At 52.9% G+C, this 18509-nt stretch overlaps 1 protein-coding gene across 4 annotated transcripts in view; it reads right to left on the bottom strand.

Moving 5' to 3' along the window:
* The window catches only part of Cemip (cell migration inducing protein, hyaluronan binding), a 137879-nt gene that overhangs the window by 52719 nt on the left and 66651 nt on the right, over window positions 1–18509 (bottom strand). For 3 of the 4 annotated variants that reach the window (XM_013512631.1, XM_013512633.1, XM_013512632.1), the window contains 6 exons: window positions 11223–12006; window positions 9632–9747; window positions 4415–4561; window positions 3815–3953; window positions 2916–3152; window positions 404–583 (listed from right to left, as the gene is read on the bottom strand). In XM_013512631.1, coding sequence (XP_013368085.1) covers window positions 404–583; window positions 2916–3152; window positions 3815–3953; window positions 4415–4561; window positions 9632–9747; window positions 11223–11260 — 857 coding nt within the window. In that variant the 5' untranslated portion in view covers window positions 11261–12006. The remainder of the gene's footprint in view (window positions 1–403; window positions 584–2915; window positions 3153–3814; window positions 3954–4414; window positions 4562–9631; window positions 9748–11222; window positions 12007–18509) is intronic. The other variant, XM_005381436.1, reaches the window with a different exon arrangement.

The following is an 18509-nucleotide window of genomic DNA, read 5'->3' as shown; positions in this document are numbered from 1 at the left end:
TCTTTGGGTGTTTGGTTACACAGAGATAATTTACATAATCCTTAAAAAAAATTGTCTGCCAATCCCCAAGGCATGACAAGGTCCCTTGCCAAGAATAGAAAAATTGAACATTAGCTGTACATCCAGGACGTGGCCGTCTCACACAGCACACACTCAGAGCTTTGAGGCTGACTGAATGAATCAGAGACCTTCAGGGTTAAAGAGTGGGCTATTCTTATTAAACAACAGCAAGAACAACAGGCTCCGGTTAAATACAAGCCCCAATACATCCAGTGCATACAGGCAATGTGCCTGTATCCCCTAGGTCACAGTGTAAGGTAGAGTTGCCCAGGGGGCATGAGAAAGGTTAGTTCTGGGTGGGTAGGGTTCCAGCACCTGGCACAGAGGGGAGAAAGGCTGGTACCTAAATCCAAGGTGCAGGAAGTGTTTGCTTCCCAGCTTGGTCATAGCTTTTCGGGCCAGGTCATCCAGGTTTCGGGAGCCTTCATCATTCACCGCCACAGAAAGGATTCTGCCATCAGGAACCACACTCAAATACTGGACCAGGCGCTCGCTCTCTTTCTTGGATCTGTAGGTGTCAAATCTGAAAAGGGCAGAGAGAGGGAGAGGATTTGGGTAGTCTGAACAGCAGCCCAAAAGATTCTAAAAGTGTATCTGTGTTGCAAAAATTAATAGCCATCCAAAGATCCCATGGGCTGGGGCTCTAAACAAAGAAGCCTTTTCTTAAAGAGGAAGTGAGTGTAGGAACCTTACACAGCATGCGGTAGTAGCCAAGAAGGACCTGAATCGACCATCATGATAATCCATGGGTAAACTGCCCACGACATGTTGATTACAACGGCAGAGACCTCAAGTGCTGGTCTGTCACCTCACCCTGGGGGCGGGGGCTCCTGCCTCTTGTGAGAGCCTAACTTGAGGAGATAATCCTGACACCTCATTCATGGGGAGTTCTCTATGCTCGAGACTGAAACACTTCTCCAAATTCTTGGAAATGAAACGGAGGTGATTTCCCATCACACCTCCCACCACTAAAGCAGTCTGTTTATAGTAATACATTAGAATCATGAAAATGTCAGCACTGATTTACATAGTAGCAATGATAGAACCCTTAAGCACTATAAATACTGTTGCAGGCCTACTTTTTCCTGTTTATCCTTTTTTTAAAAAAATCATTTTACTATGCTGTGCTAAGAAGCCTTCTCATGAAGTTATGCCTTCAATAAAATTTTAAGTGTACAATAAATTATGGTTGAGTGTAAGAATGGTGTTATGCAACACATCTCTTATGGTAAGAACGGACTATCTCTAACTACATTTTTTTTTTATTTGTTTTCGTTTTTGAGATGGGTCTCACTATGTTGCCCAGGCTGGCCTGAACTCCTCAGCTCAAGCAGTCCTCCTGCCTCAGCCTCTGGAGCAGTTGGGACTACAAGAACAGGGTAGAAATTGATCATCTCACAGTTAACAAAGATAACGTTCCCTCATACAGTATGTATATAAGCTATGCAGGAAGTACAGATGCTTTTTTAAAAAACTACACTGCTGTTGAGAAGAATTTACAAAGGAAAGACAAGTTGGTAACAATCCCAGCTCATTCACGTAAATATAAAGATTTTGAGCAATTGCAATGGAAAGAATTTGTCTTGGAACTTAACAGGCAACATAGTTCCAAAATGAATGTAGAAAAACTAGCCAATGCAAATGGCCAAGGAGACCTTGAAGAAGAAAAACAGAGATGGTGCAAGTGGTAGCTGGCGAGGTACTCCTGGTGCCTGCTCCTTGGCTGCCAAACTTGTTTAAACTCTCAGCATAACCGGGTCCAGCCCTGCCTCATCCCTCCCCTTCACCGGCCCCAAGACCCACCTGCCTCCAAGTCGGCCCTTCTCAGAAACCCACAACAGCGCCACATGCCTGCTGCTGTCTCCGCTTGCTCAGCCCAGCCTCTTCCCACTTGATCAATCCCCTGCTGCTTTTCTGGACTGACCCAAGTTTCCGCTCTTCCAGGTAGTTTCTCAGGTGACTCTGGCTGTGTGCATGTGTGTGCACGTGCGTTAGCTAATGTATTTGTTTATGTGCTCAGCTATCAGATCTTTGAGTTCACCAAGGGGCTCTGGAGCAAACAGGCAACCTGCCTTGGTAACCTCCCCCGGCAGCTTCCTGACAGCCTTTTGTTTCTCTATGTAGTAGTTCATTAAAATCGAAGCCACACAGCTGCAGGAGCAGCACTGCCCCTATTGAGGAATCAGCCTTGATGGAGGGGTTCCTCATCAACCACTCTCGTCCTGCTTCATCTGATGGCTCAGGCTTGCTTTGCCCAGCTACCGCACAGGGCTGTCACCAGGATGCAACACAGATCTAGGTTTCTGTTACAGCTTCAGCCCTCCCCAACCTAGGACTCTGGCACAGGGGCCTCACTCACAGCACGTGGGTGCTAAGAGAAGGTTTGTGAAGATTAAGTACAGAGCATTACACACACCATACAGTGACTACACTGTGACCAGTACTGACCCAAGGTCACTTTAGGCGCCTTGTGTCCCATCTGGTGCCCGCTGCCTTTATGTGGACACTTGTGGCTTTGCCCTGCGGCTAGGAGTGCCGCTTCTCCCCCAGAAGCTCAGGAGCACCAGCTCTGCTTAGCTGTGTCCTGCCTGGGGACCTTTCCCCTGGCACTGGGACGGCTGCCCCTAGTGACTCAACTACTTCTTTACATCTCCTACTGTGTCTTTCTCCCCTTGTTACCAGCGATTGCAACCTGAGTCCAGTGTGCACCTGTTTGTGCAATTGTTAAATTCAACCCCATTATTAGCACTTTAGATGAGTGCTTTGAGACAACCCCGTTACAGCACCTGGTAGGACATGAGCTCATGTGCTCGTGCTGGAGGAAGGTATGCATGTGCAAGTGAAGGCCACCTTACCGATCAGAGTGGACGACTGTGCCAGATTTGGGGTCGATGACATGGACAATGACTCCGCGGTGGCCCCAGCTCCTTTCAAAAAAGTAACCTCCCTCCTCCATGCCCCCTGGGCGGAGAGTCTTGTTCAGAAATGTCCAGGAGAGCTTCTTTTGCCCATGCAGTTCCAAGGTGCCGCCCCTGTCCACACCAATGTACTTCAGCCCATAGTAAGGGTCTGGCTCGATGTCTTCGTCAGCTCTGAGAAAGAAAAGGTCCAAGCTGTGGGAACAGTACCTTGCTGGACATGGCCCCGCAGCCCTGTTCCCGAGCCCCACTGGTCCCATGCAGCTGGCCATGCTTTGGTGACAGCTTGGCAAATACAGCACTGGTCACCTGACCTCTCTATGTCAGGCCAATGGGAGGCCCCAGAGACTCGCAGAAAAGCCTGTGATTTTGCAGGTTGCTGCTTCTCCTCTTCAGGTCTACGTTTTGTATTCTGGCCCAGAGTGGTGATGGGATCACTTGGACCTATGTTGCTAGACCTGCACATTCTTGGTTACTGCTGCTGAGAACACTGCACAGCCAGAGACACCTGGCACATTAAGTCTGTCCATCATACCTTACTAAATAGACACTCTGACACGCCACCAACCATGACATGCATAGGAGGTCGTGGAAAGGCTGGCAGGGACCTTGGTGGCACAGATGGACACCAGGACCATGGTTAATAAAATGCCTCCTGGACTGCTCCAGTTTGCCCCAGTCATTGAGTCTGTCCTGTTCCCCACTGCTGTCTGGCAGGACACAATGACGGCTCCTGTCTTATGCTGGAATCTGGCTCTCTTGCCTCCCTCTCGGCTCTGCCTCTTCCCGTCAGATCCAAGAACAGCATCTGCCACCACGGGGCTAGGTTCTCCTACCTTCCATACAGAATGATGCTGAAATTGCCCTGGAAAGGGCAGCGGGCACTCCCAGCATGCAGCTCTCCTCCACTGTCAATCAGGATGTGTCGGGTGCGCAAAACAATGGGATCCTGACTGTCCTTAATGATGAGCTTGCCTGAAGAGGAGGAACAAGAGGCTTAGGAACACAGCGGGAGAGTAAAGTCGTAAGGAGCCACAGCAGACTCCCCAGATGCCCTCCTCAGCCAAGCAGGTGACCAAGTATTTCTTCCAAAGGCTGCTATGCTCACTCTCTGACAGGTGATTACTTTTCTCGTCTCCACTTTGCAATGCACATACAATGCCCATCTGGCTCACAGCTATCACTACCGTCACCGGTGACGGAATAGCTGCAGATGAGAGTGCAGGACCTCTCAGAGCACCAGTAAAGAGTTTCCTTACTTTGTTTTTTACCAAGAATGGGCCAGCCCTAGTCATTCCTAAGTGCTCAGAGTTGATGGTTATCACAAAAACCCAGAGCCTCTGACTCAAACCCAAAGCATGTAACATTCATTCCATTTAAGGACACAGCAGCTTGCACCCTCTATGAGGCTCTGGGGAGGAGAGGCACCAGCTTACCCCCCTGTGAGATGTTGATGGAGTGGACTGTGGCAGAGGAGGCAAGCAGCAGCATCCTGCCCTGGTTGATGTGTACATGGTGCTCCGGATCATGGCCAGGGTTCCAGAGCTGCAGCTCAGGGTTCTGGTCAGGGCATTCAGTAGCCACTGCCAAAGATAAAGAGATATCACTGCTCTCACCCACCAGCATCATCAAGCAAAGGCTGACCACAAGGCGGGAGGGTGTTTTACATCTTCCTGGCCCCTGTCTCCACTAGAGCCAAAAGCAAGACCTTGGCTATCAGAGGCACTCTGACCTAGGAGACAGCAGCCCTGGGGTGTGGTCCTGTGTTTCTTATTAGTTCACCATGTGCCTATGAGCAAGTCATTTCCCTTTCCTGGGTTCGGTGTCCCCTCTACAAGGTGAAGGGCAGACCAGATGACCACCCAAGACCTTCCCAGATCTGAAGTCATACAACTATTTACCCAGATTCCTTGGGTTCCAAGATATTCTGTCCTTGGGGAAGCAGTGTTTACAGAAAAGAGGTAGCAAAACCCTTTGCTGTTTTGCATGAGAATTTGAATTTTGGTTCATTTTCTAGTTCTGTTCTTAGAAACTTAAAAAGGATAGTTCTATATAAACTAGGTTATCAAGCATTGTGGTTTATAAGAAAAGTGACTTTTGACTAGTAAAAGGTCCTTAAACTGGGAGGAGCTGTGAATGCTTTATTTTCATGTCTGGTGGAGATGTGATGCTGTGAATGTACTTGCAGTGCAGAATCTTGTGATCAGACACATGCTTTGCAAGGACCTTGAGAGTGATATCTAAGAAGTTGCTGTGAGAGATACTGGCTCTGCTGGGGCATGAGGCTACTAAGCCATGGTGCTTCCAGTGACAGTCTTACCCCCCACACACACACACACCTCCTGAGCTGTCACTTGGGGGATCAAAGGGCACAACTGGATGGCTTTGTGAAGGAGTTGGCTTTCCAGCTCCTCTGTTGGAAGTCTGTCCTGCCCTACTGGAGTCTGATGCAAAGGTAGCAGGTGGCTGCCTAGAAGGCTCCAGGGTAACTGCAGCTTTTTTCTGCCTTGCCAGAAGCACTGGGAGGCACCTGAACTTTCATGAGTCTAAAAAACCTGTGCTCTTGCAGGGTGGCCAGTGGGTAGAGCTTGTCTTAGGACCTGGAGGAAGGTCCATAGATAGCCAGGGGGATCCATAGGGAGGACAGGCAAGGCAAGGTGAGCATGGTTGGCTCATTCTCCTGTCTTCTGTAACTAGATTTCAGGATAACTTGGTGGTGCAGTGTCTTAATCGCTTTTCTGGTTACTGGGACATAATATTTGATACCTGCAACTTAAAAGAGGGGAGACTTATTTTTGCTCATATTTTAGAAGTTTCAGTCCTTGCGTGGTTGGTGGCATGATAGAAAGGCTGGGTATAGAAAAGGTACTCACCTATGGAAGCAGGAAGCAGAGAGAGAAGAGAGGAGCCTGGGGGGGACATACTCTCTCCCAGATTATATCCCTAGTGACCCACCTCTTCCAAGCAGGCCCCACCTCCTAACAGCACATGAGTTATAAACTCATCAATGAACTAATCCATTGATTAGTACAGCACCCCTATGATCCAATCACCTTCCACAAGTCCCTGCCTCTGAGCACATGAGGACATCTAGATAGAATCCATACAGGTAGGTGATGGGCAGTCAGCCCATGGCAAGACCAGGGGAAGATGGTGCAGGAAGGAGCAGAAGCCAGGCCCACAACACAAGCCTGAGCAAGGGGCAGAGGAGAGATTGGGTCCTGCAGGTACAATGGTGATATGAGCCACATGCACCCCAGAGGGGCTCTGGTTTCTCTGCCTTTTCTTCAGCTGTGGGAGTATGATAGCACTTATATCTAAGTATCTCAGGGAAAGCAAAAGGAGTCATTCCTTTACCTAGCTCCACCACACCAGCCAGGGTTCCCCAAGTCCACAATAGCTCATGGTTGAAGCAAAGCTCAGTGTAGACACTCTATGTGGTTGCAGAGCCCCACCCCATCCTCCTTCCTCAGCCACAGTGGTTGCTGAGCCCCAGGCCCATCTGTTATGGCTTAGATCAAGAATATCCCCCACATGTCTCATGCACTCATATATGGGGCCTTGTGGAAGTGATTAATTATGGGAACATTATAGCTGACTTGCTATGGGAAGGTGGAATCTTGTCAGAAGAGGTGGTCACTGGGGGCATGATCTGGAATGGTCTGTCTCCCTCCCCAGTTCCTTCCTTTACTCTCTGGTTCCTGACCACCATGGTGTGAGCAGCTGTCCTCCACCCAGGTCCTTCCACCATGCTGCCTCTGCTTTGGAGCCAGACATAAGCCAAAATAAACCTCTCCCTCTTTAAACTGTGGGTGTTTACAGAAGATCAAGATTAAAGGTTCTAAACTAATTAATCTGGTGGAGGAAATTTCAAGACAGCTCAAAATTCAGGCTGTAGCATGGATACTACTTGCTGCTTTTCGCCAGGTTTATACTGAAGCAAGAAAAAGTTCATGTGAATAGTCTTCAGTTTCCCCAGAAAGAAAAGGGTTACAGAGTTTTGGCAAAGGAGAGTTTGGTTGCCAAAAAGATTAGCATTACAAAATAAACCAAGTGCTTTGCATCAGGACAATAGGAAGGATGCATTGCCAGCATTGCAAGAATGAAAAAGAACCCCCTCTTTGCAGACTTAAAGGGTGCAAAGCTGTAAAGCTGTCATTTGAAAAGAAACCCTCAGGGATCCCAGATCTTTCAGAACCAACTAGAAAAGAATTTCCTGGAGTTCTTCCATCCAAGCACTCAGAGGCCTCTGCAGCTATGATCTAAGGGAGCCCAGTTATTTCTTAAACTGGCAGCAGACCTTGGCATTATCCATGTAGTACTGGTTTTATAGGCATGCAAAATACAAGAGTTATGGGGTCATGGAGGCTTTCATCCAGATTTCATAAGAAGGTCTGGTAGGCCAGGCAGTGTGCCCCTGAGAGGGCAGTGCACAAAGCTGCAAGAGTGAAGCCAAAAATGCAGGGGAGAGCCCAGGAAGTTGGAAAAGCCAAGAACATGGAATGTCTGCTGAGGAAGGCCTCAGGCAGCAAGCAAAACCAGCCCAAGAGTGAGACCATGGGGGATCCAGCAAGTGATGTAGTAAGGGCAGGGCTGCCCATGTCCTTTGGAGTTCACATCATATCATCAGAGCTTGCCTTGGGTACAGGACACTGAACTAGAGGATTTAATGTTTGCCCTGCTTGGTTTTGCTCTTGCTTTTGTCCCATCCCTTTCTATTCTCCTGTTCCTCCTTTTTGGAATGGGAATATTTATCCTGTGCCATTGTATGTTACAAGTGTTTGATTTTTACAGGGGATCACAGCTAAGAGGTACCTTGAGTCTCAGAGGACACTTTGGGACTTGGACTTTTCAGCAATGTTAAAACTTTGGTGACACTTAGAGATGGACTAAATGCATTTTGCATAAAGAGATGCAGATGAGTGTGGTGGGGGGGCAGTTAGAGGCAGAATGCTATGATTTAGATCAAGAGTGTCTCCCAAAGGCCTCATGTGCTCATAGGCAGGGCTTTGAGGAGGTGACTGAATCAAGAGGGTGATGTAACTGACTTGCTGTCAGGAGGTGGGGCCTGGTCAGAAGAGGTGAGTCACCAGGGGCATGACCTGGAAGGATCCATCTCCCTCCCTGGTGCCTCCCTACATTCTCTGCTTCCTGGGCACCATGACATGAACAACTGTCCTCTGCCAGACCTTTCTGCCATGTCATCTCTGCCTTGGAACCAGTTGGCTATGGACTGTAATTGTGAGCTAAAATAACCCTCTCCTCTTAAATTGTGGGTGTTGGGTACTAGCTGTCAGCAATGAGAAAGTTGCTAAGACACCATCCTCTCCCTAGCCCTACTTGTTGCCAGACCCAACCCCTATCCTGCCTCCCAGGACCACTGGAACCCTCCTTATGCTCCGCCTACCTCACTGTGCTCTGGAGATCAGGCTTGGGGTGTCCTCCATTAAGAAAACTCTACATTTTGGGGGATTTTCACTAAAGCAGCTTTTCTAGCCATCAGAAGCCCCAAGGGCTCAGTAGTGGCAATGTAATGAAACATGGGACATCCCATGCTCATGGAAGGCCAGAGTTGTTGCCGGCAAGTGCCAGACTCTCATTCTGTATTGGGCTGCCCAGACTGCTCATGTGAGCCAGGGCCTGGAGCCTTCCCTGTCTTGAACACCTGGTCAGTCTCCAAGGCATCCCTCCCAGCCATGTGATGAATGGAAATGGCTGAGTGGGCCCAGGGGCCCAGGTAGGGAGACCTAAGCAACCTCAAGGAGGCATTCTTACTCCACAGTACAAGGCCTCAGGCCTCCGGCCCACCAAGGACTACCTAAAGTCCATTTCGCTTTCTGAGTGTAGGAGCTGGTAGCAGACTGAACCTGGCTTTGGAGGCAGGGGGCTTGTTGGCCACAGGGAGCCCCAGCCCAGCCCCCCATGGCCCCAACCATGGCTATGACTGGCCCAGAGCAACACTGCTCTGTGTGGCTAGATGTTGTACATTGGGACAGCCAGCCACAGTGAATTTCCACTTATGGATCAGTGAGGGGCTGAACAGTACGTTTGCTGAAATGTCACTATGGCAACCACTCCAACTTCCCAGGAGGGCCATGTGGCCCCATGGGGCATGGATGGCTGCTTCTGCACCCCATGGCACTAGAGAAGAGCTCAGGTGGAGGGGACAGGGCCCAGACAAAGGTGGAAAGCTACGTCTCAGACCTGTGATCCTTTTGTCTAAACCCTCAGAGTGGTTTTTGAAAAATTTGAATTAGATATTAACATTTAACAACTAGGGCACATTTATATAAAAATCTACATTTCTGTTCCTCTTAAGAATTCATGTGCCATTTCGCAGGGCAGCAGTTTCAGAACCAGGAAGTGGGTGAAACTTTCAAGGGCCCCCCTGCCCTGGGGACACCAGTCCCTCCCCACCTGCCCCACACACCAGGTTTCAAGCCTGACTCTACACAACCCATGATCCTGCGGGCCAGGAGACAGTGGCCCAGGACGACACTTGCCTGGGATCTCAGAGTCTGCCAAGGATGGGCCAGACTAAAGCCCCCGGCTTCACCCTGTGACTCCTTCTCCTGCTCCCTCTCCCCCGCAGCCTGGATGGCCACTGTGCCTTCCACGCAGGACAGCTGGTGCCACTGCCCCAAGGGGCTCACCTTTGGATGTGACCCCAGGGAAGAGGACCAGGATGAGCCATGCTGTGGCCAGCACAGCCTTGAGGGGTATGTGCTGCTTCTGCCTCACCACAGCTCCCATCCTGACAGAGCGTGCCCTGAAATTAAGCACAGGCATCAAGTGTGAGGACAGACAGGGACACACACACACACACACACACACACACACACACACACACATGAGGCAGGGATGGCACACTCCAGCTGGCCCAGAGCAGCCCTCAGCGCCATGATCCAGGGCTGGGCAGGTCAGGGCACACAAACCCTGCTCAGACAGAGCAGGCACCTGAGGCCCTTCCCCTGCAGAATGAATGAAGCCTTTTCTTAAGCAACAGAGAAAAACAAAAACAACCCCGGTAAACACAAGCTGGAAATGAGATGCTACCAGTTTGCTGTGTGGCCTCAGAAGATTTGCTTCACCTCTCTCGATCTTGGGATCCCAAAGGGCAAAAGGAGAATGTGGACTGATTTCTAACCTTTACATCAATGGTCTATACTTCGAAAGCCAGTCCTGGAGGACTGTACTGAAAACCTAAATATAAATGCCTACATATTATAAATCATCTTCCTAGTACCCGCCCAAGAGGAAGGTGGGACAAAGATGGCAAATCACTCCTCAACGTCTACTTTGTCCTCCTTCTTTAGTGACACATGGCCATCAAGGATGAAGCCCACCTTCCTCAGGCTCCCTTGTGTGATCTTAGAGAAATTCTACAGAGAGCAGAAGTACTGGAGATGTGTAAAGTCCAGAAAATGCCCTCTGAGAAGGGTGGGAAGGTTTTATTTCTTCCTTCCTCCTTCCTGCTGGCTGGAATGCAGACGTGATAGCTGGATTTTTCAGCAGCTATCTTGGGCCACGTAGTAGGAGCCTTGAGCAGAGAATGGCAAAGCCTAGTCCCTGTGCGGCATGGAAATAGCCCAAGGATTGACTGACTTTTATATTTTGAGAGAATTAAAGTCCTACTACATTAAACTTCTATTTTATAAAAGCCACTGTTCGTTTGTTCCTTTTCGCATATGAGAGGGTGAAGTAGGGCTCACAGACACTGCCCTTAAACCAGCTCAGCAACAACTCTGATCCCCAAACCTCCCCTCACAGCGGCGCTCTGTGTGTGCTCAGTGAGCCGGGGCAGGCAGAGGGGTCCCAGAGGAGCTCCCAGGCCCCACTTGGTCCTCACAGGTGCATGGGCAGGGCAAGGGGCGGTGTCCTCTTACAGGCACCTGCCTGCCCAGACCGAGTCCCAGAACAACAGGCCCTTTCTAGTGCTTCAGCAGGCCGTGAGGCCATGCAACGTGGCCCTGAGGAGCAGCGCCCTTCCCACCCCCAAGAAGAAAGCTCCATTTCACACTCTCCACAGCAGAAAGGAAGGGATAGCAGGACACGGATGCTCCGTGGTCCTGGGGCAAAGCCAGAGCCAACTCTTCTCAGGGCCCAAAGGAGGCTTGTCCTCCACTGCCAAGCAGCCTGTGTCCTTGGGGCCCGCTCTGGGCCGGCAGCGACTCAGTGCAGGGACTGGAGGTAGCACCCTATGGCCCTCCCTGCCCAGCACCCTCTGTGACTCTGCGGCCTCACCCTTCCTGTGGGCAGAGGGAGGAGGGCGGTAACCTCATCTGATGAGGTCACGGGTCGTTTCAAAAACAGAATGATAAGAACACCCTTTCTGGTAGATGTGAGAACAGCTGTGTGCAGAGGGTCCCCGCCCCCTAGCATGAGCGAGGCTCCCACGGGTCACAGCCAACAGTTCAAGCTGTGGGAAGCAGCGATGGCCCTGCCCGGGAGCCCTCCGTGACAGGGACCATGCTTTCCTGCCTGCGGCTCCTCCTGCCCGAGCACATGTGGCCCCGGGTGCATGCTGTGTCCAAGAATCCCGGATGGTTCCGAGTCCTCCGGGAACTCTGCCGGCACGGGAGGGTGGCCTTCTCCACTGGGCACCAAGAGCTTGCTGGCGGGTGGAGCTGGGCCCGGTTCTCAGCTGTGGAAACAGCTCGCTGCACGGTCCTTGGAGCAGCGTGCTGTCACAGTGTCAGAGTCCGTGCAGGACTTGGGGACACAGTCACGATGGTCCTCGAAGCGGATGGTGAACAGGCGTGGCAGACCCAGTGCAAAGGGAAACGCAGACAACCCCAGGCCAGCACTTGTGGTGACCCCATGAGTCCTCTCGAGAGCTGGCCCAACTTTCCCGGAAGCTCTGAGTTCCCAAGTCCAGCTGCCCCTGGCCCGGGATCTGCCCAGCCTCCCAGGCCCAAGATGATGAGGCAGAATGGGGGGTGGAGGTGTTGCTTCCTGGTCTCTGGCTTCTCCTCGGCTCGCAGGTACCTGGGCTCTGCTCATCCCTCAGGGAGCCCCCGCACGTCACCTGCAGAGGAAAAGAGATGAGATGATGAGCAGAGGGGCACAGGGACCTCCAGGGAGGCCGGCAACAGCACCCAGGTGAGCCCACCCGCAACATCGAGGCCTGGGGTGGGCATTCCCAGCCTCCGACCTCAAGGCCAGCGCTCGGCAGGACCAGACAGGACTGGATGCATCAGAAATAGAGGAGGCTGGGAGGTCAGGCAGCTTCGAGGCTGGATGGGAGCTGAGGGGGCTCCTTCTGGGGTAAGAGGCAGAGGGACCCCCCCTCCACTGCCCATGAAAATCACGAGGGAAACTGAGGCAGGCTCAGTCCACACAGGGTATGGCAGCAGCAGAGCCCTGATCCTCAGCCCCAGCCTGGGCTGCGTGACCTACCGGCTCCTTGACCTCTCTGGGTCTTGGTCTCCTTATCATTGCCATGGTGCAGCAACACTACTTGAAAACAAGTTATTACTGTGAGGCTCAAGGGGTTCTGCTGGCTCAAAACGCAGCTCACAGCCCCTGGTCTCCAGACCCCAGGCTGTGGGAGGCGCCCGGAGGACTCAGCCGCAAACCCTGCTTGTGACCTACATCTTGCGGGGCAAGTACACAGGAGCGTGCTCCAGAACCCCTGGCTGCTGTCCTGCTGGGCACAGGAGGGAGAAGAGACAGATCCAGTGACCGGATGTCATCCAGACCCTCTCCCTCCACGGCACTCAGCAGAGTTCAGGAGAGATATTTGATTTGAGTCTGACGAGCATGGACACTGTCCTTACATTCATACCTGTGGGCATAGGTCACTTTCCTCCTCCTAGGAGGTGGCAGGCATTGGAACCAACCTTGGGAATTGCATTGGGCGCAGTCTGATTTACTCTTGGCTGCCACGTACAATTATGTGTCTTTCCTGGGCTGAACTGTGAGCCCCAAAACTCCCTGTTCAAGCCCTGGTTACCAAGGACCTCAGGCTGAGACTATTTGGAAACAGAGACTTTAAAGTAATGAAGGTAAAATGAGATCATATGGCTGGGTCCTAATCTAGGGTGATGGTGTCCTCCTGGAGCCGGTGTCCAGGTGGCACACAGTACTTTCTTAGGACAGCCTGAAGCTGTGGGTTGGACAAGGGTTCCTGAAGGCCGATGTGTTAAAGGTGGGGTGAAGTTGGGAGGTGGTAGGGCCTTTCAAGGGCAAAGACTAGTGGGCAGTCTTAGGTCCAGGGGGTGTGTCCTTGAAGGGGATTGTGGGACGTCATCTCCCACCATACCTGGAAGAGAGCACCTTTTCCTCCTCGTGCTCCTGCTGCAGTGTGCTGCTTCATCACAGACCCAAAAGCAACACGGCCAACTGACCATAGTCTGAAACCCCTGAAACTGAGCCCTAACAGGCCCTTTCTCTGCGTCAGCTGGCCAGATGGGGCAATTGGGTGCACAAAGTGCTGCATTTGCTAAGGTTCAATCCTTAACAGGTGGCAAAGTCCAAAGCCTGCTTCTCCAGAATTGTGCTTCTAATTCCTAGTAGTTAAACTACATGCAGTATAGTCACAGGGTCTTAGAATACAGGGGGTGGTAGGAGTCTGAGAAACCCTGCTAGCCTGCCTCCAGACTGTATGCACATGGAGTGACTCTGGGGCAGCCGCACTTACACTGCAGGTTCTGATTCTGCAGGCCTGGGGTAGGGCTAAGGCTCTGTCGAGGGTCACAGGGCTAGTTGGTGACTGTCTGCATTTGAACCCAGGTGTGTGGCTCTGAAAACTGGCCACACCCCTGCCATCTCTCACCCGGCCTGTGGGAAGAGTGAGTGTTTGATCTGAGCCATCTCTATGCCTTATAGACAAAAGGTGATTTGGAATCAAGCAGGAGTGCGGGCAAAGGGAAGGCAGACAAGAACCTCTCCACCTCTCTCGTGGTCATGGAAGCCTAGTGTCACCCTTTCCATAAGAACAGGGTCTCTGTCTAGTGAAACCTCTAAATCCATGTCAAGGCTCCTAGAGGCCCAGTGGGGCTGCTGAGATGTGGTTCCCCCAGAAGGGAAAGCCCCTGCACCGACAGCAGTGCAGAAACCTCTGACACGCTTGGCAGGAGCCCACCCGCCTCTCCGAAGTCAGGCAGGGTAACAAGCCACACCCACTCCCTCCATCTGCCTCTTGTCCCCTCACCCCCCTGCAGGGAAATGCAACTCTCTAGTCTTCTGGTCCTGAAGCAGCAGCCACAGAGAAGAAGGAGAGAGACAGGGAGGCTCTAGCCCCCTTCTGATGTCACAGGTAGACCTGGGAGTAGGCCCAGCCCCGGGGAGGCCCCAGCCACTGTGCCAGCCTTGTCTCCGAGTGGTCACTTTCACAGGGTCCATGGGACCCCAGAGGTAAGGGCGCCGCTCGCTCCTCAGAGAGAAGCTCTTGGAAAATGCTTTTACAAACTGAGCGCCTCCCAGTGGGAAGCACCTGCTCCCTCCACCTGAGTGACTCCAGCCCAGAGCTCTCTTGGCTACAAAGCTTGGGACACAGTCCAAAGCTTGGTGCCTTCCCCAGAAACTATGCTGTCTCCTAAAGGTGAAGAAAAGGCATAGCCTCGGGCTCACCAGAGCAGAGCTGATAGGAAGAAAACACCCACACACACTACGGAGCCAGCACATCAGCCCCAAACAAAATGTTAAAATGCAGGTTCTCACTCGCAGCTCTGGGCTGGGGCCCGGCACTATGTCTCCCGCAAGAGCTCATGTTCTGAGCAGCCGGAACCATGTTCAGCTCACCCTCCTCTGCCCACAGACACAGAGACTGCGGCCCACGGAGTAGGAGAGAATTGCTCACATTGATCAATATGAGAGCGGAGTCACTGTCTGCCTTCAAAGAATGGGACACATGTTGTTTTCTCCATCACCCTGCTTGCTTGGGAGAGGTGACGGAGAAGAGGAGTTGGTCCCCGCACTGCTGCTTCTGTTTCATTTGAGATGCTACTGCAGGTCAGAGTTTGGGTAGTAAACACACGCCTCGGGTACTCTCTATCTATTCATAATTATCTTTCCCCTAAATACACGTCCTTTGATACAGGGAATTCCCACAGGAGCCACCTGCAGAGCCAGAGAAGAGATGCTACAGCACCCAGTAGTAGCAGAAATCCCCATCTCAGACCTGCCCCGTGCCCAGGCAGAGCAGAGGGAATCCTGTCCGATCCTGCTTATCGCCAACTCCAAGCCCCTTATCACACCACCGGATCAGCCACGGGGTTGGCGGCTTCGGAGCTTTGCCAGTGCAGCTGGAGCAGGCGGCTCTGCCACCATCCTTCTTCCTACCCATCCAATGCCCCCGGCCTTGGCAGCCACGGGGGCCCCCGTTGCTAGTGCTGTGGAAAAGGAAGGGAAGACTTCTTTCAAGGGGCCCGGCTCATCTCCAGGTGCCAGGCACCAAAATAGAAAGGGTGGGCACGACCCTACCAGCCAGCCATGGATTTCCTAACAACTCGCTTGCGGTTAAACCCAGAAGCAGGAATTCAGGTCCCAGACAAACCTAAGCTTCCTTTGTTCAGAGCCACGCTGCCTCCCCCAGTAGCCGCTGGGCACGGGAGCCAGGTCAGCTTAACTAAAACGAGGCAAAATTAAAATTCAGCCCTCACTCACACTAGGTATATTCAGAGAAAGCCACAGCTGTGTGTGGCTCATGGCCACCACCCTGGGCAGCAGACATGGGTGACCTCCATCGCCATAGACACTGCTGCTGGTTTGGAGCTCCAGTGCTCAGTGGTTTAGAAAACACCAACTAGACCTACAGATCTGCTCAGAGCCATGGTCCCCATGCTGTTGACCCGGACAGCAGTGTTGGCACTGCCAGTGAGACTGCAGAGCACAGCTCCACCAGAACCGTGAACCCACCGGGTCAGAAACTCCAGCGGCAGGCCAGTGATCTGCTTTGACAAGCCCTCTAGGGGATACTGAGGCTCTGAGGGCAGTGTCCCCACATCCTGTCCCAGCTCTTTCTACGGCCTCTCATCACACCCAGTGTGCCACTCACTCAGGGTTTCACTGACATCCCTGTACCACCACCACGGACTCAGCCTCAATTGTCTGCCTGCTGCTGCCGTGGTACAGGGTGCAGGGTGTGGGGGACCCCTGGAAAGCCACCTCCAGCCTCCCTGTGAAGGCTGTATCTCCCCGTCATGAGAGGGAGCATCTGTGCTCAGGTACCTGTGCGCTGAGAGAAGCCTGGCCCTGAGCTGTGAGGTGCCACGCAGAGGTGTGCGCAGTGCAGGGAGACCTGTGTAACATGGCCAGCTCGGCCTCCAGCCCAGGGCTGTCTGCACAGCACCACCATGGCGTTATGCGACCCTGCTCTTGGGAGCCTCATCTTGCTTCCTAAATGGGAACACCTGTCTGCCATCTCACACCATCAGGTGGGTGAGAGAGGCAAAGCTGTCCTGCCTGGAACAGGTCCTCAGCATCCTTACAGATCAGTGTATGTGAGTAGGTGTTTGGGGACAGCAGCTGTCACCTAGCTTCAGAGACAAGCTGGTTCTGTTTTCCCTGGGCATTGTCCATGGAAGGGCTGTGGGGCATGGCCAGGTCGGATGGTGCTAAGAGCATCAGACGGCAGAACTCAGAGACTGTGGGAAAGGTGAGTAGCCTCTCCAAGACAGAGCAGCCACTTGGGGCTGCCCAAGCCAACCACTGGGTCACACATCCCACAGCTGGTCCTGTGCACCCTGCCGGCTCAGATGGGAAGTGATTGTAGCCAGAAACACTTCACCAATTGTATTTTCTAACTGAAAATACTGCATCAGCTTTGAGCACAGCTTTCCTCCTGGCCTGAGGCCACCCTGTGCATGCCCACTTGTTTCTGAAGCTGCAGAAAGATTTCTGCTAAATGTCCCGCTCCTGTGTCCCATCCTAGCACCCCCTGCCGGGCTTGAGAGCAGCCCTGCTCCTCGCCGGGTTCTCTGAGGGTCCTCTCTGACCCGCTCCCTCACTGAGGTGCTCCTGGCCAGGTGGGAGGACAAGGGCATGGCGTCCATGCAGGCTGAGAGGGTGGAGCTAGGCAGACGCAGCCAGCACACCAAGGGTCACAGAGCTTTGCGGCCACAGGGACTCAATGGAGAAGCGTCGTCAGTGTAAGGCGCAGCACGGGACTTTCTCCTGATGCTTGGGGTGGGAAGACCCCTCTGGGACCAGGTTCCTGCCCAGTCCAGCTGGGGTCTGCTGGCTGGGGAGGAGGAAGAGGGACCCTGCAAGTGTGAGTCCCCTGTGTGCTGGGTGCCGGACCCAAGGAGCCCTGTGGACACCAGCGAGACATCCAATTCCTGTGGAAGGACAAGGTGACGGGCAGAGGGTGCTGGGGAGCATCCAGGCTAGAGGAGAGCAGGAGGGGAGCAGCAGAGGGCCCCACTAGGGGTGCACGGGGGTGGGGCCTGGCTGGTGGGGCTCGGTGTGGCAGGAGAGGAGGGTTTGGGGCCTCACATAGTGCAGACGACTCCTAAGTCAGCAGCAGAGACCCTCCCAGCCCTGTGCCTCACCAATGACCTAGTTAGTCGGGGAGGCTGGCATGGAATCACACGGCAGACAGGGTCCCCCATGGGTTTGGGACCAAAGGTGCCTCACACACCCTAGCCAGAGAATGTGCTGCTGCAGCGCGTGTGAGGAGAGAGCTGGGCGCGGCAGGGCAGGGAGGGTTGGGAAGGGCAGTGCCTGACCTGGGCCTTCCACGCCTGCCGGGGGTGTTTGGGTTTCCAGCTTCCACTCCCTTCCCCAGCATCGGGTTCCAGAGGCTCTGGTCCACCCACCTGGCTCCCGATGGAGCCTGGGGCCACCTGGCCAGTGAAGAGATCCATTGCCCTGGCTGTGGGATTGGTTCAGGGAGGGTCACACGACCCAAAGTGAAGAAAAAGACATTGGCCAGAATTGTTGGGAAAGTGGGTCCTCGTTCATGTGGTTGGTAAGCCCGGGGCTGCTGGGCCACATGTGCCTCTGTCTTGTGAGAGAATGAAGTATGCAGAACCCAGGGAGGGCAGGAGGCAGGGAGGACTGACGCGCCCAGATCCAACTGTGCCTGAAGCTAACCCTACCCTTGGAGCTTTCAATTACACGGGCGAATAAAGTTCCTTTTTTGTTTAAGCCAACTTGAGTTGTTTTTGACATTTACAGATTGTGGAAACAATCCGACTAATAAGGAGCCAAAGGGAAAAGAAAGATGAAAGTTAGCTCTTCACAAGTCTCTCCGCTCTCATAAAATGCCCACTTAGACAAATCTTACTACTTTCCTGGGAGAAAAGGGGCTCCTTCCCCTAATGTGGCACATCCCCAGCAGGCATGTCCCCAGTGAAGGTGTGCCATGGTAGAAAGAATGACAACCATGCTGGGACCAAGGTCCTAGCCTCTTCTGCAGGATCTGCCAGGAGCGTCTAAAGGCGGGCTGTGTAGCCTCACCCACCCTACCCCGCACAGCAGCCAGCATGGGTCACAGCACAATCTCGGCTTCTTGCTGGTCTAGACTGCAGCCCACCTCCTAGCCCCTGCAGGGCTGGCCAGCTCCAGCCTCATCTCACCCCACTC

The sequence above is a fragment of the Chinchilla lanigera genome, unplaced genomic scaffold (assembly GCF_000276665.1).
Source record: "Chinchilla lanigera isolate Chin_1 unplaced genomic scaffold, ChiLan1.0 scaffold00015, whole genome shotgun sequence".
Lineage (NCBI taxonomy): Eukaryota > Metazoa > Chordata > Mammalia > Rodentia > Chinchillidae > Chinchilla > Chinchilla lanigera.
This window is presented reverse-complemented; position numbering and strand designations above follow the sequence as displayed.